Source organism: Trachemys scripta, chromosome 1 (assembly GCF_013100865.1).
Source record: "Trachemys scripta elegans isolate TJP31775 chromosome 1, CAS_Tse_1.0, whole genome shotgun sequence".
Taxonomy (NCBI): domain Eukaryota; kingdom Metazoa; phylum Chordata; order Testudines; family Emydidae; genus Trachemys; species Trachemys scripta.
The window spans coordinates 308,375,499-308,397,594 of NC_048298.1; the positions used below are offsets into that span (position 1 = coordinate 308,375,499).

Genomic DNA, 22,096 nt, shown 5'->3' on the forward strand with positions numbered 1-22,096 from the left:
ATGCCCAAATAAATCTGTTAGTCTTTAAGGTGCCACCGGACTCCTTGTTGTTTTTATAGATAAAACAATCACCTAGAATATTTTTGGCTAAGACCAAATGTAGTATCAGTGAAATATCTGACACATACCATTATGGGATATCTGCTACACCCCCTTAAACTGGAACTATATCCTGCCATGGCTGTTTGGGCTATTGATCTAATAGACACTTTCCATCTCTAAATACTATGATCTAAAATGTGGCCCCTGAAGGTAGTTTTTTTTTTCTATTGTTCCTTCCCCATTTTCTGAATATAATCTCTGTGCATATTATACCTTGCAACCTGTGAAAGCCAAAATGCCCTGTGAAATGAAGGGGAAACAAGAACAATAGACTGATAGGAAGCTTCAAATGCTGTGAGATTCGAAGTATTTTATTACAGCCTCCTATGTGTAATTCAGCATTTTGGATGTAAATAATATAAAGTAATAAAAAGTGCATTTTTATTAATGGTGACACTTTCCAAACACTCAAGGACAGACCTTGCTCCAAGGAGGTTACAGGCTAAGGGATTTTACCGCCCAAATTTTGCTCAGCCTCTAGCCAGTGCTGAGAGGGGGCAATGGTGCTGGTTAGCATGCCCACTTCCCACAGATCCTGACAGCCATGTCAGGATTCCATCTAGTGGAGGCACACAAAGTGGGATATGTGTGTTTGAAAAGAAGCAGCTTGTGCCACTGGCTTGTAAATGCTGCAGATGGCATGTTGCATGCTAGGTGGGGGTAAGGTTGGTCACACTCTTGACTCTGCATATATTGGCTTTTGAGTTGATGATGTGGTGGCTTTTATAGGTCCACGTCCTTAGTGCTCTTTAAGTACTGCACTGGAAACCTGGCCTGCTGCATGAGTGAGGAAGAGGCTGCCTATGATCTTTCTATACTAGTTCAACAGAGGTCAAGGCCTGGCCCTAGTTTTGCATGGAATGGAATCTCAAATGAGGTATCGTTACTGCTTAGATACTATAGTGATACTTACTCTGTAAGTACCTATATATCTATGGTAATTATCTTACAGTGTGCATATAACAGAAGAATGGATGGAATCCTTGTTACAGTGGGAGATAAACTCTCTTGTGTGCTGGTTACATATGAAATTATATGGGAGAGCAAGTTGGTAATAGATCAGTATAGAGACTGGTGACAATCTCAAAGATCAAAACAGGGCTAATGCAAATTGAGAGAGATTAATGCAAATATGATATTTAAGATTAAAGATGTTAAAATGGCTTTAACCTCCTGACATGAACCCTCTCGAAATAAGAGAGACTATCAGTAGTCACTAAATTACTCGTTCTTCTTATCATGACTGTATTTTACTCAGAGTCTGAATTAAGCTTACTTAGCAGAAATAGTTACGCTCTTCTGTGTTTCTCAGAACTCTATTTTATCTTAAGTTATTAGTTTGCATGTAGTTGTCAAAGCAAATAGAAGGAATGTGTGATTTCTGTTGAACCATAGGGTTGGAAGGTGGAAGCTGCCTACATTTTGCTCCCAGCTTTGCCATCTACTTGTGTGTGACTTTGAGCAAATAGCAAAAGTTCTGCATGCCTCATCTTCTCTAGATCCAAAATGGATATAAGGAGTTACCTACATCAGAGATTTTGTGAGGCATCGTCAATCTATGTTAGAGACATTTGAAATACTTTGCACTTCTACATTTGATATAGAAGTGCAAACTATTATTGTTGTGCTTGTGAAAAATCCTAAAACGGTTTCTAAGCTGGTGTAAATTGGTATCGCGCCATTGACGTCAGAGGAGCTATGCCAATTTACACCAGCTGAGAACCCGACTTTTGAGGGCTAGTCTACACATGGTTTTTGTGCTGATTTGAGGATATTTGTTTCAAAACCAATATAGTTATATTGATGCAACTGTTGTGATCACAGGTATGGCTGTTGCTTACTATGCTAAGGAAGGAAGAATTCAGGTGATGTAGAAACTTGTACTTTGTGGATATAGTTAAAAAACTAGGGAGCAATATTAGAATAAGCAGGGGAAAGTATAACCTCCCCCTTTCTCTGCCTCTTCATCCCCCTGTAAAAATAGGCAAATACATGTTGTTGTTTTCTCTATATACCTGCCAATACCTGATTACCTTGCTTGTATGTTGTATCCCTTTCCCATGCCCTTATATTCATTTATTTATTTTGGAGCGTAAGCTCTTTGGGTGCGGTTTATATCTTCCCATAAATTTGTATCTTGCCTAGTACAAGGGGGTCAGATTTTGGGGCCTTTGGGTGATACTATAATAATATTACTGCTAATGATAACTGGAATCCTGGCTGCCTAGGGACACTTCTCACAACACACTGTTATCCCTGTAATGGAAAATTACTGCATATGTTTAAGGTGATATGAGCAATTTTAAGACAAATGAGGACTGAAAATAGCATGTAGTTAAGATTAACTAAATCATTAATGCACTTGCTGCTTAGGAATGAGCCAGTTATATGGCATGTATTGATTTATGATACATAGTACTGTACCTCAGTGCCCAGCAATGTTGCTTTTGTCAAGGGTCCAGGATTAATGATTCATTTTTGAGGGTGGCCATCCATGGGAAAAGTAGAACGTTATATGTCTGGCGAATAAAATGATGTCCCAGTTCCTGAGTTTCCTGGCCTTGTTTTTTCACTCCAACATAGTAGCAGTCCTCAATAAAAACTGTAGTCCCCAGTACCTAGGAATTGCATATGTCACATCTTGTTTTGACTGAGTTGCTTGCAGTATCTAGGTACAAGGGGAATGAGTTAAGGAAGCAGAGGCAGCTTTTTTCCTTTTTTATATTAGTTTAAGGCTGTTAGAATCCTTTGTCTGCTTCTCATGCATGTGTCTAGCAGAATCCTGTGTACAATCTGTACTCACAGGTAAGCTCTCATTTATGCTCTGTTAGTATTTATGACTCCTTTGTCTCCTCTTCTTCACCTGGAGACAGGATAGTTGCATATTTACATTCTGTAGCCTGACACATGTAACGAAAGGCAGAGGTACCTTGGAATCTAGCTGTGACCTGCTCCATCTATGTCAGTACATCAGGGAAATGAATGCACTCAGTACAGTGAGCAAACATCAGACACCTGAGGAAGGTGACATGAGACACATGGTTAGTGGATGCCTATCATAACTTCTGAGACCCTTCCGGCCTTTCAGAAAATCCTGCCAGAGATTAAATTGAAGTTTGGGTGTGTGAGAGAGCTCCCCGTATTCTTTCAAATGATGGGAAGAAACTAGGCTTTAAGATGAATGTAAGAGGACGGGATTCACAGCTTTCACACCCGCCTGCATTTTGTTAGTTCCCCAAATGGGATTTCTGCCACATCAATACTTCCCCAGTAGCCACTTGACATAGACAAGAACTATATGAGGTTTGTCAGTTTTAAACTGCCACTGGGAAAGCTCTGCACTACAGGAGCACAGACACAACTGTACCAAGTGTTAATCCTCCTCTTGCTGTGTGTGTATATATGCACGCACTTGCCCGGTAGCAGAATAACTGGAATAAAGTAGAAGGGGAGGATAGCAAGGAAGTGCTGAAGCACTGCTGGCAATAGGACTTGAATATTTAGCATTCATTTTCGCTACAACCCCTTTCTCCATTTTTTTTTTGTTAGTATTCCTCCTTCCCACCAACATTTGAAACAACATAATAGGTGAGATCTCCCTGCCAGATTTAAATTAAAGCCATAAGAGTTTATGATCTAGGGTAGTAGTATGACTGCTGATGCACATCTTTTCTTGCTCATAATTTCTCTTACTGATCTTCTGTATTCCTACCCCAACTTTGCTTTTAGTCTCTGTCTCTTACTGTGCACTCTGCCACCCCGATCATCCACTTGTGTTGATGTCTCTTTCCTCTCATGCCTCTGTAATTGTTTTCTCCTTAGGGTATGTCTACACTACGAAAGTAGGTCGAATTTATAGAAGCCGGTTTTATAGAAATCGGTTTTAAACAGTCGATTGTGTGTGTCCCCACATAAAATGCTCTAAGTGCATTAAGTCGGCAGACCGCGTCCACAGTACCGAGGCTAGCGTCGACTTCCGGAGCGTTGCTCTGTGGGTAGCTATCCCACAGTTCCCGCAGTCTCCGCCGCCCATTGGAATTCTGGGTTGAGATCCCAATGCCTGATGATGCAAAAACAGTGTCGCGGGGGGTTCTGGGTACATGTCGTCAGGCCCCTCCGTCAGAGCAACGGCAGACAATCGATTCGCGCCTTTTTACCTGGGTTATCTGTGCAGACAACATACCACGGCAAGCATGGAGCCCGCTCAGCTCAGCTCAGCTCACCGTCACCATACGTCATCCGGCAGACGTGGTACTGCATTGCTACACAGCAGCAGCTAATTGCCTTTTGGCAGTAGATGGTATATTATGACTGGTATCCATCGTCGTCGTATTCCTCAGTGAGTTCGGTCAGAGGCACCTGGGCAGACATGTTTTGTCTCCTGGAGACTCAGTCCTGCCGGCAGTCCTATTGAACCGTCTTGACGATGATGGCTAGCAGCCGTAATACAGCACTTTCTGCCAAGCACCCAGAAGATGCCGATGGCTATCAGTCATGCTGCACCGTCTGCTGCCAGCTTAAGATGTAAAAAATAGATGGACCAGATTTGTTCTGTATTCATTTGCTTCCTCCTCCCTCCATGAAATCAACGGCCTGCTAAACCCAGGGTTTTGAGTTCAATCTTTGGGGGGGGGCCATTCTGTGTGACAGTTGTTTGTGTTTCTCCCTGATGCACAGGCACCTTTGTTGATTTTAATTCCCTATACCTGTAAGCCATGTCGTCACTCGCTCCTCCCTCTCTCCCTCCCTCCGTCAGACAATAGTTTCGCGCCTTTTTTCAGCCCAGATGCCATAACACTGGGATCATGGAGCCCGCTCAGATCACTGTGGCAATTATGAGCACTATGAACACCACGCGCATTGTCCTGGAGTATATGCAGAGCCAGGACATGCCAAAGCAAAACCAGGACCAGCCGAGGAGGCGATTGCAGCGCGGCGACGAGAGTGATGAGGAAATTGACATGGACATAGACCTCTCACAAAGTACAGGTCCCAGCAATGTGCAAATCATGGTGTTACTGGGGCAGGTTCATGGCGTGGAATGCTGATTCTGGGCCCGGGAAACAAGCACAGACTGGTGGGACCGCATCGTGTTGCAGGTGTGGGACAATTCCCAGTGGCTACCAAATTTTCGCATGCGTAAGGGCACTTTCATGGAACTTTGTGACTTGCTTTCCCCTGCCCTGAAGCGCCAGAATACCAGGATGAGAGCAGCCCTCACAGTTGAGAAGCAAGTGGCGATAGCCCTGTGGAAGCTTGCAACGCCAGACAGCTACCGGTCAGTTGGGAATCAATTTGGAGTGGGCAAATCTACTGTGTGGGCTGCTGTGATCCAAGTAGCCAACGCAATCAAAGACCTGCTGATATCAAGGGTAGTGACTCTGGGAAACATGCAGGTCACAGTGGATGGCTTTGCTGCAATGGGATTCCCAAACTGTGGTGGGGCGATAGACAGAACCCATATCCCTATCTTGTCACCGGAGCACCAAGCCACCGAGTACATAAACCGCAAGGGGTACTTTTCAATGCTGCTGCAAGCCCTAGTGGATCACAAGGGACGTTTCACTAACGTCAACGTGGGATGGCCGGGAAAGGTACATGATGCTCGTGTCTTCAGGAACTCTGGTCTGTTTCAAAAGCTGGAGGAAGGGACTTTCTTCCCGGACCAGAAAATAACTATTGGGGATGTTGAAATGCCTATCGTTATCCTTGGGGACCAGCCTACCCCTTAATGCCATGGCTCATGAAGCCGTACACAGGCAGCCTGGACAGTAGTCAGGACCTGTTCAACTATAGGCTGAGCAAGTGCCGAATGGTGGTGGAATGTGCATTTGGACGTTTAAAAGCGCGCTGGCGCAGTTTACTGACTCGGATAGACCTCAGCGAAGCCAATATTCCAATTGTTATTGCTGCTTGCTGTGTGCTCCACAATATCTGTGAGAGTAAGGGGGAGACATTTATGGCGGGGTGGGAGGTTGAGGCAAATTGCCTGGCCGCTGATTATGCGCAGCCAGACACCAGGGTGATCAGAAGAGTACAGCAGGGTGCGGTGCGCATCAGAGAAGCTTTGAAAACGAGTTTTGTGACTGGCCAGGCTACGGTGTGAAACTTCTGTTTGTTTCTCCTTGATGAACCCTCCGTCTCCCCCCCCCCCAGTTCACTCTAATTCCCTGTAAACTAACCACCCTCTCCTCCTCCCTTCGAGCACCGCTTGCAGAGGCAATAAAGTCATTGTTACTTCACATTCATGCATTCTTTATTAATTCATCACACAACTAGGGGGATAACTGCCAAGGTAGCCCGGGAAGGGTGGGGGAGGAGGGAAGGAAAAGGACACACTGCAGTTTAAAACTTTAACACTTATTGAAGGCCAGCCGTCTGATGCTTGGGCAATCATCTGGGGTGGAGTGACTGGATGGCCGGAGGCCCCCCCACCGCGTTCTTGGGCGTCTGGGTGAGGAGGCTATGGAACGTGGGGAGGAGGGCTGTTGGTTACACAGGGGCTGTAGTGGCGGTCTCTGCTCCTGCGGCCTTTCCTGCAGCTCAACCATACGCTGGAGCATATCAGTTTGCTGCTCCAGCAGCCAGAGCATCGACTCTTGCCTTCTGTCAACAAGCTGACGCCACCTATCCTCTTCAGCCCGCCACTTTCTCTCTTCAGCCCGTGATTCAGCCCGCCACCTCTCCTCTCATTCATATTGTGCTTTTTTGCACTATGACATTGTCTGCCTCCACGCATTCTGCTGTGCTCTGTCAGCATGGGAGGACATCTGGAGCTCCGAGAACATATCATCCCGAGTCTGCGGTTATCTCCTTCTAATCTTCACTGGCCTCTGTGAAGGAGAAACATTTGCAGCTGGTGGAGGAGAAGGGAGAGGTGGTTAAAAAAGTCACATTTTAGAGAACAATGGGTACACTCTTTCACGTTAAATTTTGCTGTTCACATTACACAGCATGTGCTTTCGTTACAAGGTCGCATTTTTCCTCTCATATTGAGGGCCTGCCGGTTTGGTGTGAGAGATCACTCACGCAGTGCCAGGCAACAGATTTCGGCTTGCAGGCAGCCATGGTAAGCCACAGTCTTTTGGCTTTTTTAACCTTCTTAACATGTGGGAATGGTTTCAAACAGTAGCGCTCTCATTTCCCATACCAAGCTCCCGTTGGGTTGACCATTTAAAATGGGTTTGCAATGTAAAAGGAGGGGCTGCGGTTTCCGGGTTAACATGCATCACAAACCCAACTACCCCCCCACACACCCAATTCTCTGGGATGGTCACTTCACCCCTCCCCCCACCCCTTCCCCCACTGCGTGGCTAACAGTGGGGAATATTTCTGTTCAGACGAGCAGGAACGGGCACCTCTGAATGTCCCCTTAATAAAATCACCCCATTTCAACCAGGTGACCGTGAATGATATCACTCTCCTGAGGATAACAAAGAGCGATAAGAAATGGATGTTGTCTGCATGCCAGCAAACACCGGGACCATATGCTGCCATGCTTTGTTATGCAATGATTCCAGACTACGTGCTATTGGCCTGGCGTGGTAAAGTGTCCTACCATGGCGGACGGGATAAGGCAGCCCCCCCCAGAAATCTTTTACAAAGGCTTTGGGAGTACATGAAGGAGAGCTTTCTGGAGATGTCCCTGGAGGATTTCCGCTCCATCCCCATACACATTAACAGACTTTTCCAGTAGCTGTACTGGCCGCAATTGCCAGGGCAAATTAATCATTAAACATGCTTGCTTTTAAACCATGTGTAATATTTACAAAGGTACACTCACCAGAGGTCCCTTGTGTGCCCTCAGGGTCTGGGAGCACGTGTTGGGTGAGTTCGGGGGTTACTGGTTCCAGGTCCAGGGTGATAAACATATCCTGGCTGTTGGGGAAACCAGTTTCTCCACTTCCTTGCTGTGAGCTGTCTTCATTGTCTTCATCATCATCTTCCTCGTACCCCGAACCCGCTTCCCTGTTGCCTGATTCTCCACTGATGGAGTCAAAGCACACGGTTGGGGTAGTCGTGGCTGCACCCCCTAGAATGGCATGCAGCTCCGCGTAGAAGCGGCATATTTGCGGCTCTGCCCCGGACCTTCCGTTTGCCTCTCTGGCTTTGTGGTAGGCTTCCCTTAGCTCCTTAATTTTCACGCGGCAGTGCTGTGCGTCCCTGTTATGGCCTCTGTCCTTCATGGCCTTTGAGACTTTTTCTAATATTTTGCCATTTCGTTTACCGCTACAGAGTTCAGCTAGCACTGATTCGTCTCCCCATATGGCGAGCAGATCCCGTACCTCCCGTTCTGTCCAAGCTGGAGCTCTTTTGTGATCCTGGGACTCCATCACGGTTACCTGTGCTGATGAGCTCTGCGTGGTCACCTGTGCTCTCCACGCTGGGCAAACAGGAAATGAAATTCAAAAGTTCGCGGGGCTTTTCCTGTCTACCTGGTCAGTGCATCTGAGTTGAGAGCGCTATCCAGAGCGGTCACAATGAAGCACTGTGGGATAGCTCCTGGAGGCCAATTCCATCCGCACTACCCCAAATCTGACCCGCAAAGGCCGATTTTAGCGCTAATCCCCTCATCGGAGGTGGAGTAAAGAAACCGGTTTAAAGGGCCCTTTAAGTAAAAAAAAAGAGCTTCGTCATGTGGACGTGTCCAGGCTTAATTCGATTTAACGCTGCTAAATTTGACCTAAACTCGTAGTGTAGACCAGGCCTTAGTTAGCCCTCTTAAATTGACTTTATTTTTGGGAAAGTCCTTGTAAGTAAATAAGTAAAAGTATGTTGCCAGTGTAAACAGTAACTCAGTAGTTTGCTAAATATTCACTTGATCTACCTTTATGGTAGATGAGCCCTGAGAAGGACATTTTACATTCTGTAAATTTATGGAGCACACAAACACGCACTCACTACAGGCTAAACCTAATAACAGCTGAACTGTCAACTCACGAAGCAATCAGAATAATTCTGATTAAAAGGGGTCAAGAACGGGATAGAAAGTTATAAACAGCCCTGTTGTCCTACTGAAGAAATAGTGAACTTCTCGAGGTTTAATTTATTTATATTCAATGTGTATTGTATGATTTTGAAAAATATTAGATTAAGGCATGCAGAAAACAGAAATAAACAACATAAAGGGCTTATTACCTACTAAGTTATGAATAGCCTAGTGCAGCGTTTTTCAAACTATGGGTCAAAACACCGTTTTAATGGGGTCACCAGGACTGGCTTACACTTGCTGGGGCCTGGGGCCAAAGCCTGAGCCCCATTGCCCAGGGCCAAAGCTGAAGCCCAAGCCCAACTGCTTCAGCCGTGGGCAGCGGGGCTCAGGTTACAGGCCCACTGCCTGGGGCTGAAGCCCTTGGGTTTTGGCTTTGGCCCATTTCTTCCACCCCCGCCTGGGGCAGTTGGGCTTGGGCTTTGGCCCCCCCATCTGGGGTGGAAGGGCTCGGGCGAGCTCTGTTCCATCTCCTGGGGTCATGTAGTAATTTTTGTTGTCAGAAAGGGGTCGTGGTGCAAGGAAGTTTGAGAAACCCTGGCCTAGTGATACCTGTGCAATCTAGCTGTGAAATATACTCAGAGTGCTGATGCATAAGTAGATCTTGAAAGATAAACTGTTGGGCAGTGAGGAATATTTTGGGGCTTTTTTTTAGTCTTAGTAAAAACAATTATTTGTAAATCTTGATATAGGCTTCCTTAAAAGTCTGTAAACATGAATTAAGTATGACATAACTAAACCATAAGGCATGTATGCCCAGATATTTTTGTTGTTACTTCAAACATCAAGAGGGCAGAGTTTGTATGAATGAAATCATTAACTGTTCTTATTGACGTAAAGATTTTATAGAGTGAGTTTTGTTTAAGGCAGGTTTCTTTTCATTAAAAGTTGAAGGGTAGGGTGACCAGACAGCAAGTGTGAAAAATCGGGATGGGGTTGACAGGTAATAGGAGCCTATATAAGAAAAGCTCCAAATATCAGGATTAACCCTATAAAATCGGGACATCTGGTCACCCTATTGAACGGTCCAGATTTCCCATGCAAAAGAGCAAAATCCTCTGCTTGCAGAACAGGTATAGCAGCAATAGTGTGGGTGAAGGTTGCAGTAGCTAGCCACTGTGCTTCAATCCTCACCCACTTTTAGAGATGGAGATTTTAATTCAGTTTCCAGACACATACAATCCTTTTGATTCTAGTGAGTGAGTCAACAATGGTGTCTGTCTTTTACAGAGGTGGTGTTCGTGTTGTGGTCACCTATCAGCTAGGGATAGACTGAGTTCTTCGTCCATTTCACATAGATCACTGAATCATCCTCAAATAGTATTGATTTTTCTTCTGGGTTCAAACCATTGGCTTAGAGGCCAAAGGTTCCATATTTCATTATCAAGCTTGCAAGCCCTTCTGTTCCCATCCTCTCCTCAAAAAGCAAGTGTCTTATTGTCCAAAAAACGTCTGACATTCTTGCTTTGTATCTTGCTGGAATACATCAGCAATATTCATTCTGTGAACACACATACATTCTGTGAACTTGATTCTGCTCTAACTTTGTCATTGATTTAAATGGGAGCTGGACCGGATCTTTGATTTCTTTAGTACACAACAAGGTTCACGTATTAATCTAAATATGGTATTGAGTGAGTTTAGATTATTTGAGCATGACAAAAAACATTATGCTAGGATGATTACAAAAGAAGTAAATCAAAACTTAGTTGCACGTTGGGGACTAGGGGTCTGTCTGTGTAGAACAGGGATGGGCAAACTATGCCCGCAGGCCACATCCAGCCCGCGGGATTGTCCTGCCCGGCCCCCAAGCTCCTGGCCCTGGAGGCTAGCCCTCGGCCCTTACCCCGCTGCTCCCCCGCAGCCTCAGCTCACTTGTTCCACTGCTGGCACAATGCTCTGGGTGGTGGAACTGTGAGCTCCTGGAGCAGCGCAGCTGCAGAGCCTGGCCTGACCCGGTGCTCTGTGCTGTGTGGTGGCGGCGGCAGCGTGGCGCAGCTCCAGCCGGGCGGCACGGCTGTAGCGCTGCAGCTACTGGTGCTCCAGGCAGCACGGTAAGGGGACAGGGAGCAGGGCGGGTTGGATAGAGGGCAGGGGACTTTGGGGTGGTGGCCAGGGGGCGGGGGTGTGGAGGTGGTTATGAGGGGAAACGGTGTTGAATGGGGGCAGGGATTCTGGGGGGGCAGTCAGGAAGGAGGGGGGGTTGGATGGAGTGGCAGGGGGCAATCAGGGGCAGGGGTTCCGGGGGAAGTCAGGGGACAGGGAGAAGGGGTGGTTGGATGGGGTAGGGGTCCCAGAGGGGCCATTAGGGAATGGGGGGTTGGATGGGGCAGGAGTCCTGGGGGGGGGGCAGATAGGAGGTGGGGGCCGGGCCACGACCCCCTCCCTTAACCAGCCCTACATACAATTTATGAAACCTGATGCGGCCCTCAGGCCAAAAAGTTTGCCCACCCCTGATGTAGAACAAGCTGAGGATCAGGGCCTTAAATAGTTTAATAGTATCAGCACTACGTGAGACTGGACGGTGATGTCTAAAAATATTACATAAATCAGAATGGTAGAGCTATCAAGTAGCTGAAAAAGGATGTCTGTTCATTGCACTAACCTGGAAAAGAATGACACCTGTTTTGCTTCTCTAGATGCGCATAAAAATTATAAGATACCAGATGTAAGTGGTACAGTGTTTAATTATTTTTCCTCACAAAAGAAATCACATGTACAATGAATTTTTGTGTATGTTCTCTACTTAACAAATGCTCTGCTGATCTCTTTCCAGGCCTAATATAATGAAATGCTATGCAGAAATCATAATAAAGTGCTATATTTTCAGTTACGTTTGTTTTGCTTAAAAAAAGAAAGCTCCACTCAAGAACTTTTGTACATTAGCTTTTTCACAGAATGGAGATTAATGCCATAATTGAGCAACACAATATAAAGTGACTGTCCACTTAAACTACTAGCCAAAATTAGTTTAATGCCAGCATTTAGGAATAGACTTCCCTGGAGCAGATGACTAGGTTGATACTCAGAGTAAAGGCTGGCAGTTTTACTGCTCATCTTTCAATCAATAAGATTACAAGATCTAATTTGTTAAACGATTTGGGCCGGAACCTATAAATTAGCATAACTCAGTTGAAATCTATGGAGCTATGCTAGTTCATAACAGGTGAGGATCTGGCATTGTTTGTATATTTTCTTTGCAGCGATAACACTTTAAAATGGTATTATAACCCCAACAGAAAACTTCAAGTGAAATTGAGATTACAGGTTCATTTCTGTGGTTTGAGTTTAAAAAAACAAAAACCCAAGAAACATAGCGATAAGGTAAAATTTAGAAGAAACCCACACCTATGAAAGTATGTACATGTACAGTGACATACAGTACCTTAACTCTGCCCCTTGCAGATGCCAGCCTACCATCTTTGCATGCAGAGTACTAAAAATGTGCATCATATAGGGCTCCATGTCAGTCACGGAGGTCGTAGAAGTCATGGATTCCGTGACTTTTCCCCACCTCCATGACTTCTGCAGCAGCCAGTGTGGCTGACCTCAGGGCTGCCCAAGCAGCTGGCTCTGGGGCAGCTGCTCATGTGGTCCCCGGGGACAGCCACTCTGGCTGCTGCTTGGGAGGCCCCGGGCAGCTGGCCCCATTTCCTGAGCAGCCACTGCTCGGCGGCCCACAGCTGCCAGAGCAGCCATTGTCAACGGCCCCCGGCAGCGGTCCCGGGGCGGCTAGAGCAGCTGCAGTTGGCTTGGCAGTCCCCAGCAGCTGGTGCTGCTGTCCACCCCACCCCAGCAGCAGCCCCCAGATGCACCCCCACCCAGCAGCGACCCTCCTTTCCCCCCACCCCAAAAGATTTAGTCAGGGGTATTTATAGTACAACTCATGGACAGGTCACAGGCCATGAATTTTTGATTATTGCCTGTGACCTGTCCATGAGTTTTACTAAAAATACCCGTGACTGAATCATAGCCTTATTCATGGGATATTGATTTTATGATGTTTCATATCTGCATGCCTCTGCCAGTGAGGATTTGTTACCATACTACTTTCCTTTATTTAAAAAAATGTTACAATTTCATGATATGGACATATGGGATTTGTATATGGAGAAATGCTGGCTCCATGTCTGTTGCCACTCCTCCCACTAATCCCTTGCCCTCTGCTTGCTCTTCATTGCCATACAGATTCTCTTAGGTCTCCTAAGTGCTGCCAGCACGAGACCTCAGGGTGTGTATGTGGATAAAAAAAAACACGGGTAGGGAAGCTAGAGATAACTGACGTCTTGGGTGCAGCTCGCTAGACCAGGAAACTGTCTCATTCCCCCACAGAATAGATTAATTAAATTAACTTAATTTTAATTGCGTCCCACTCTCTGTTCTTTAAACTAGGAATCTGGCTAAATCAGTGGTTCCCAAAGTGGGGTTCACGAACCCCTGGAGGTTCGCAGAACGTTTCAGGGGGTTCGCAAGAAAAATTTCATTAATGGCGGCCAGAGGACTCTGCTGGGACCCGTTGCAGGGCAGACATCCCGAGCCCCAGGGAGAGCGGGGCCGGGCAGTTTGAGCGGGCAGCCCGAGCCCTCTCCTGTCAGCCAGGGAGTCGGCAGCCCGAGCCTCGTGAAGAGCGGGCAGTTTGAGCCGGCAGCCCGAGCCCCTCTCCTGTCAGCGGGGGAGCCAGCAGCCCGAGCCCCAGGGAGAGCGGGCAGTTTGAGCCAGCAGCCCGAGCCCTCCTGTCAGCCAGGGAGCCAGCAGCCTGAGCCTCGTGGAGAGCAGGGCTGGGCAGTTTGAGCCGGCAGCCCCAGCCCTCCCCTGTCAGCGGGGGAGCCAGCAGCCCCGAACCCCAGCACTCCATGCGGGGTGCAGGTGGTAGCTCGGATCCCTGTCTTTGTCAGGCAGGGGAAGTTTGCATCCAGGGCAGTCAGCAGGGGGCCATGCTGAACGTGGGGGGTGGTCCAAGCTAATTTGTCCCTCCCAGGGCACCTTCCTCGGCGGAAGAAAAGCTGTTTGCGAGCCAAACCAGCCAGAAGCACGTTGTAGCCAGTGTAGGAGTGTTAAGGTGTCTCAGTAATTGTCCTTCTCTCTGGAGTGCTGATTTGCTTGAGTGAGTGAATCTTCTCAGTTTCTAGTTTGTTGGTTGTTAGCAGTCTCTCTCTGTTATTTTTATTAGAATTTTGTACACAAGTTCAATGGATAAGTGGCTGAAAAAGGAAAGTGTAAAGACGCTGGAATCAGCTAGTGTTTCCTCAAGTCCACACTGTGGAAAATCTAAGTCTAATGATCATGATGGTCCTGGAAAGTCACTTACAAAGAAAAGAAAATATGACGATTATATAAAATATGGCTTTACATGCATTGGTGATCAAGAACATCCAAAACCACTGTGTGTGATTTGTGGTGATGTTCTAGCAAACAGCAGCCTCAAACCTTCTCTACTTCGGCACCATTTAGAAACTAGGCATCCTGCACAACTTGACAAGCCTGTTGAGTTTTTCAAGCGAAAATTAGCTGAGAAGAAAAGTGACATTACCAGTTTTATATCCAAAGCAAGTACTGATAATGAAAATGCACTTAAAGCGACATACTGCGTGAGCTACCGAGTAGCAAAAGCATCAGAAGCCCATACCATAGCAGAGAGCTTGATTGGTCCATGTATAAAAGATGTAGTTCATTGCATGCTCGGAGAAAAGGCTGCAAAAAGGATTGACATGGTACCTTTGTCCAATAATACGTTGTCACGAAGAATTAATGACATGTCAAATAATGTAGAGACCACAATTGTACATAGAGTGAAAAATAGTCCATATTATGCTATACAGTTGGATGAATCAACTGATGTAGCTAATCTAGCTATTTTGCTACTGTTTGTACGTTATGTGAATGAAGGTATGGTTGAAGAAGACTTGTTGTTTTGCCGACCATTGGAAGAACGTACAACTGGAGAAAATATCTTCAATCTGACTAATGCATATTTTCAAGAAAAGGAAATAGATTGATCTCGTTGCCTAGGCATTTGCACTGATGGGGCCACATCAATGACGGGGAAGTATACTGGATTTGTAGCTCAAACAAAAAAGGTTGCATCAAAAGTCTCTTGGACTCATTGCAGCATCCATAGACAAGCCCTTGCAACAAAACGCATGCCAGAGGCACTGAAGGAAGTGCTGGACAATGTAGTGAAAATGGTGAATTTCATAAAATCATGGCCAACAAATTCCAGAATATTTCACATACTTTGTGAAGAAATGGGTAGTATACACGTCTGTGTGTTGACCCATACAGAAGTTAGATGGTTCTCAAGGGGTAAAATCCTTGTGTGCTTGTTTGAGGTTAGAATGGAAATCCTAGTTTTTTTTCAACAGCCACCCTTTCCACCTTGCCAGCTGTATGGAAAATAATTTCTGGCTCCAGAGCCTAGCTTATTTAGCAGATATTTTCTCAAGAATTAATGACCTAAATTTATCTCTTCACGGCCTCAATATAACAGTTTTCAATGTGCAAGAGCGAGTTGAATCCCTGATAAAGAAGTTGCAGTTCTGGGGAAGTTGTTTGGAAAACAATCAAACTGAGTGATTCAGTAATCTTCATGACTTCCTGGTAGAACATAAACTTCAGTTGGATCAGTGCACTAAAACCAATATAATTGCACACCTAAAAGGACTTTGCACAACTTTCAGGGAATACTTTCCAGCTATGTTAGGCGATAATGACTGAATTCGCAACCCTTTTGATGATACCACTTTCTCAGCACAGATATTAAACACCAAGGAAAAAGAGAAATTGATTGAGATCTCCTGTGATTACGAACTGAAAAGGAGTTTCAGAAATCTATCATTGATCAACTTTTGGCTGAGTTTAAGAAACGAGTACCCCTTTCTGGCAGAAAAAGCTGTTGCAGTTTTGTTACCATTTTCAACAACATATGCGAGAAAGCATTTTCCTCGTATGCACATCTGAAAACCAAATACAGAAACAGACTTGATGCCGAACCAGACCTGAGACTTTATCTTTCTCCAGTGGTTCCAGACTTCCAAGAGCTATGCAGAGCAAAGCAAGCAAATCCATCACACTGAGGAAATTTAAACTTAAATCCCTGGAAATATTCATTTTTAGGAGGGGGTTCACGAGATGTCACAATTTAGTGAAAGGGGTTCGCGGGCTGTTAAAGTTTGGGAACCACAGGTCTAAATAAATAAAAATTAGAAGAACTTTATAGTTGTGTTGAGCACTACTTTTAAAGTGTTTTCATTTACAAACAGATGGCCTGACTAACTTCAGTCTTGGTTGGGAAATTCTCCTTTTTCCTATGGCAAAGCTCTTTAGCGATCTATTTATGTTTTGAGGCCTCTCTGTGCAAGGCTGGAGACTTGAAAGCTTATGTCTACAGCAGTGATTTGGGTCCTATTCTGAACTTCCTGGAGTCTGATACTCATTTATTATTATTCTATGTTACTGTAGCTCTTGGCGGATCCCAGTCAAGATCAGGGTCCCGTTGTAGTAGGCTGCCTGGTATTGCCAACCCCAAGCATTAAAAAATCATGAGTCAGCCTCCCGAAAATCATGAGATTTTAAAAAATACTAATCTTTTTGTTCACTTTGTCTTCTGTTTCTTTAGGCCTTTGCGGAGTCACATTTTCTAACTTTTCTTCTCTCCCACGAGGTCCAAAATCTTTTAAAAATCATTGCTGAGACTCTCATTCAATCCCATGACTCCAGGAGCTTGGGCTTTAAGAAAACCACCAAATATGAGACTCACGATAAAACTGGAAGTTGGCAAGACTGAAAATGCCTATAAAGACACAGTCCTTAGTCTTTGGAAGTTATTGGGTGAAATCTCTGACCTGTGTTCTGCAGGAGGTCAGACTAGATGATCATGATGGTCTCTTCCGGCCTTAAAGTCTATGAGATTTGATTGTAATCAGGCAATGTTTGATCCTTTACACAAGTTCTCAGCTAGAAGAATTCAGCAAAGAAGGTATTTTCTCTCTGTTTTCTGCTATAAAGTGGAAAAAAAGCACTGGAAATCTTTTTTAGGATGGCAGTCTATTAAACCTTTACCTGCATAACTTCAAATCAGATAGGCCTGGGACCAAGTTAGAATTCTTCTAACTTACCAAAATGGATAGTATTTTCGGTAGATTTTAGAGTTGGACCAGAAATCAAGCTTATCATGGAAATTCAACCACTGCTGTATAACAGAGCCTTAATACGAGCAGTGTCTGTTACCAGACAAATATATTATAACCAAACAAGCACACATTGCATGAATAGAAAAGCAAGTATAAAAAATCATCACAGCAACAAACGCGCTGCTATGATTACTGATCAATGTCTCCCTGCTTGGCTAAAGAAAGGCTACAATGGAGCATTGCATAGTTTTCCCTCTCCGTGAAGAATGTAATAGCTCTCTATGAGCTAAGATCAAGTGTAGTACCTGAACATGCCCTAACAAGTTTTGTGCTATATTAAGAATACAAATTGTCAGAAGAATCAATAGTCCTCTAAAATGTTTAATAGTGTACGGTGGTTATTGTTAGCATAAAGGAAGAAAATCCTGGATCACGACTGGCTGAAAACAGTCATGGGATGAATCTTAAGAGTTTTATTTTTGTTTGTTCTCCGTGGTCACCAATCCTGAGATCTGGAACAATTTTAAAGGAAAATTCTAGTGTTGCATATTTTTATATCAAAGCTTGTAAGAACAAACACATGTCTTAGAAGCTATAGATTAGGGGCATCTCTCTCAACCTTCAGTGCATGATACACGCAATCCAAGTGTGTGACAAATGACCAAACTGTGGAACACCTGGGTTTTGCTGCACAATGTGCCACGTTAGACAAGTTATAGTGATTTTGTTTAAACTATAGAATCTGTATTTAAGAATGCTTCTTCACTAGGTGAATTAAATACACCAGTTTTTAAAAAAGAAAACTGGAAAAAACAAATTCTACCATGACTACCAGAGTTGGGGTGGATCCTGGTTGCAAATCAGCAGAGTTGGAACCCTCCAGCCCTTTGGATCACCAGCACAGACCTCTATTAGTTGAGCTAAAAAAGTAACTTATCTTTTCTGAGGGCCAGCCATTAGAGGGGGATGTCACACATGCTTTGCCAACTAATTACTAGACATCAGAATGTCGGAGAGGTCAGGAAATCTAGGTTTTTTTCCTGCCTGTTTGAGGGGAATGGTAGTGGTTAGAACAGTGGTCTGTTTGAAAGTCAATGTAATGTGTACTCGTAAATCCTTTGGGTGCTTTTGAAAATCTCCTCTTTGCGGAAGAATAATCTTATTTGTTTTGCACTTTATTGTAATACTCAACTTCACTCAATAGAAAAATACGCTGCTCTCTAGAACTACCGCTATTTTTCTCTTTTCTCCCTCTTTCTTCCCCATCCTTTGTCTTTCTCTATATCTTCCTTGTCTGTGTCTCCCCTCCCTTATTCCTTCCCTGCAGTAATCCCCAGTTTCTTCCCTGCCTTCTGTGAGTTCACTGCCATTCGCTTTCCCATTCTATCCAGTAATCAGCAATTAAATAGTTAATGCTGACATTTAGTGTTATCAGTCTTTAGAGATCACGCGCCAATTAGATTAATGGAGACAGGAGCCGAATGTCTGTATACATTCAGTTAGTGTTTAAAATCTCACCTCTGGTTCTTTTTGTTCTTTTTCCAAACAGAAGATGAAGAGTCTGGCTCAAAGACGTCAGTCTGCACCATCTCTGGTCCTCAGTAAAGCACTTAATAAGTCCAGAACTATCACCAGGTGAGTTGATGTATTTTGCTGGTTGTACTTTTTCCAGTTCCTGAGCCCAAATCTTGAGATGTTTTTGACAAGCAATTATTCAAACCAGGCTAAATTATGCCTTCAGGCAGAGCCATATTGAGGAGTGGCAGGAGGTGTCCTTCACTGCTAGCTACATTGGGATAATATCTACTGGAAGGCATAATGCAGCCAGAGGTGCGGCGTGGCGTGCATTAAGAGGTGGCTCCTGCTACATCTTTTTAAAGGCATTTTCAGTGCTGCTCTCTAGCACAGCTGTCCTAATGCTGGCTGATATGCCAAGGAGGCAAGCATAGCTGTTCTCCAGCCACACCCAGGCCTGCCTTATTTGAGCTCCTCAGCCCATCAGGCAGCATTTGTCAACCCCATTTCTTTTGCACTGGAAACCAAATCATGGCTGCCTGCTCTGGTGATGGAATGGGCAGGGAGGGAGGGTGACTGGTTCCCTCTTTCATTCCTCCCCCCCATGCTCCTAAGCAGCACTAAGTATAATTCAGTACCAGTTGCTGTATGAGCTAAGTTTCTATGATACATTACTGTACATAACTCTCCTCTTGTGCTATCGTGACATCTTATTAACAATTCAATAGACTTTAAACCTGCAAAGTACCAATGTTTATGAAATAGTGAACAGTCAAGTAGAATGTTATTACGTCAGACTACATGGAGAACCTTACTGAGAAGCATAATTATGGAAAATTAAAGCACAACTATGCAAAGACTCACTTTCTCCCACACTGTGGTGTGGAATTTAGGGAATTAATGTGTGGGCCTTGGAAAATTTGCTGTTTGATCTACTTAATACCTGAATCCATATTTATCATCCAGTGGAATTCCACAGCACTTGAAAAATCTGAAAAGAATTTGGAGAAAATATCAGAGTTGCAAAAAAACAAAGGAAAGTAAATTGAAAGTACTAGAAGCTGCTACAGGTCTTTTTATTGTCTTTGAATCAAAAGGAGAAACAGAGAAAAAACTCTGTAAATGATGTTTATGCTATTTTGTGTAGTCTAGCAGTTCAACATGGGATTGGAAGCCAGGAACTCATGGGTTCTAGCCCCGGCTCTGACACTTCCTCTGTGACCATGAGTAAGTCACTTAACTGCTCTCCTTTAGTTTCCAGGTTACTTACCTTCCTCGTTAAGGAGTTAGTTATGACTCAGACTGTATGGTAACTCATTTTTATTATCTGTTATTTACTATTTCCTCACCATCTTTGCAACTGCCTTAAAATTTGTGATTTCACAAAACACTTTTTCATGCACAATTGAATTTCTCAAAGCAGAATGGGGTGTGCATCTTCCTGTATACTGTACGTGGTGACAGCTTGAGGGTGTGATTGGACACACAGGGACAGGCTCCCACAATACTTTGTCTTCAGAGTTTTCCTCAGCTTGTTGGCATCTAGCTCAATGTCTGTCCATCCCTGCAATCAGGGCCGGCTCCAGGCACCAGCTGAGCTTGGGGCAGCAGATTGTTCGAGGCGGCATTCTGCCCAATCCTAGGGTGGCACGGCCACTTTTTTTTTTTTTTTTGCAGGGGGCCGGAGCCCCCTGCAGGGCAGTCCTCTTCCTTCCCTCCCCGCAGACCGGAGCAGAGCCCTCCCGCCCGCTCCCTCCCCTTCCCTCCTCCCCCCCAGCTGGTCCCCCTGCACCCATGCTCCACAGGTTTTTTTTTTTTTTTGCTTTGCCGTTCTGGCTGCCCCGTGGTTTTTTTTTTTTTTTTTTTTTCTTGGGGCGGCCAAAAAGCCAGAGCTGGCCCTGCCTGCAATGATCCTGTGACTAGAGCCAGCTGTATCCGCAGTAGCTCAGTATCATCTCCTTGGAAGGGATAAGCAAGGGCTCAGCTTAGTTAATGTCTGTCTGGTGCTTTCAATTTGTACAGAACTGTATAAAAGAGCTAAGTGTTATGTCCCACTGTCTTCAGATAATGGACTTTTCCAATAGTATGGGTCTCATTTATAATGATCCCCCCAAAAGTCAATCATTAGCCATTTCTACCAACAGAGAGTCCTAAAATTTTAGGACCTGCTCTGTTGAGTTCAGTGACAGAACTTTCCTTCACTATAATAGAAGCAGGCTTGTATCCTTAGAAAGGAATACAAGGTAACCCTTTGGATCGTCCGGTATTTTCATTTTTCACTGGGATTGTAATTTCTAACTTAGCCTATTCAGCTTTCCTCTTCTGTTGCACAAAATGCATTCCTCTTCATCAATAAACTGGATGAGTTTGAACTTCCTGCTCTGCTTGTTGTGTAAATGTTTAACTCTTGTGACGTGTTCTCTCTTTTTAAGAGAGCTAAAGAACAACAAAACGACTGTTTTCTAATCTCCAAATATTTTCTCTCTAAGCTATTTTAGCACTTAGTTCCCTTTTGTTGTAAGCAAAATCCATTATTCTCCTTCTGGCAGTGATCCCCAATGTCCGTACTCCAATACACTGACTTCTTAATGGTTGATTAATCACTTGTAGATAATAAGATCCCATGCAAAGTTGGCATACATCTGTTAGGTATTTTATCTGAATCGTCTCACCTCAGCAGCTGGTTCGCCTCAATATTTGTTGAAATTAATGAGCAAGTGCAAAGGTTTTATAAGGGCAGGAAATACTTAGAAACATGAGTCTGTTCATATTTCAATAGCAGTTTATATATCTCAGGTGTCCTCAGACTACATATGGCACAGCTTAATAAAATGCAAGTGCAGGGCAAACTTGCCTTCAGGCAATGTAAAAGTTATTCACAGTATTTTTTTTCTTTCTTAAAGATGTCTGGAGGTGGTGGCTGTTTTAGTTTTCAGTGAATTACATATCATGGCAATTGGCAGAAATTTAGAGTACAGAAGAGTCTGAATGTTTTATAAGATGGTTGTTATAGTGCTGTGATCTAGGGCTGTGTGGCTGTTACTCTAGATTTACACTGGTATTATTCCATTGATACCAATGGAATTACTCCGGATTTACACCAGAATAACAGTAGAATATGGCCCATTGCCTCCAAAGGATGAAAATATTCCCTGCTATTTTTGGTTTTCTTCTTCTTCTCCATACAACCCAGCCTGTCTGTCTTCACAAAGTAACACTGGATGATCATGCTAGCACTGTTTCACGTATTTAGATGGTGCATTTGAAGTACTTTGAGCATGTTTTACACTAGAAATCTATTGAAAAGACTGCCCCAGTGGATCGTGACCTGATGTGGAGCGGCATGACTGTTCCCAGGTTC

The 22,096-nt window shown here is 44.4% G+C and overlaps 1 protein-coding gene across 2 annotated transcripts in view; it reads left to right on the forward strand.

Annotated features, from left to right (window-relative positions):
• Window positions 1–22,096, forward strand: part of ARHGAP20 (Rho GTPase activating protein 20) — a 109,746-nt gene that overhangs the window by 5,287 nt on the left and 82,363 nt on the right. For both annotated transcript variants that reach the window (XM_034758816.1, XM_034758817.1), the window contains exon 2: window positions 18,770–18,855. In XM_034758816.1, the coding sequence (XP_034614707.1) occupies window positions 18,770–18,855 (86 nt within the window). The remainder of the gene's footprint in view (window positions 1–18,769; window positions 18,856–22,096) is intronic.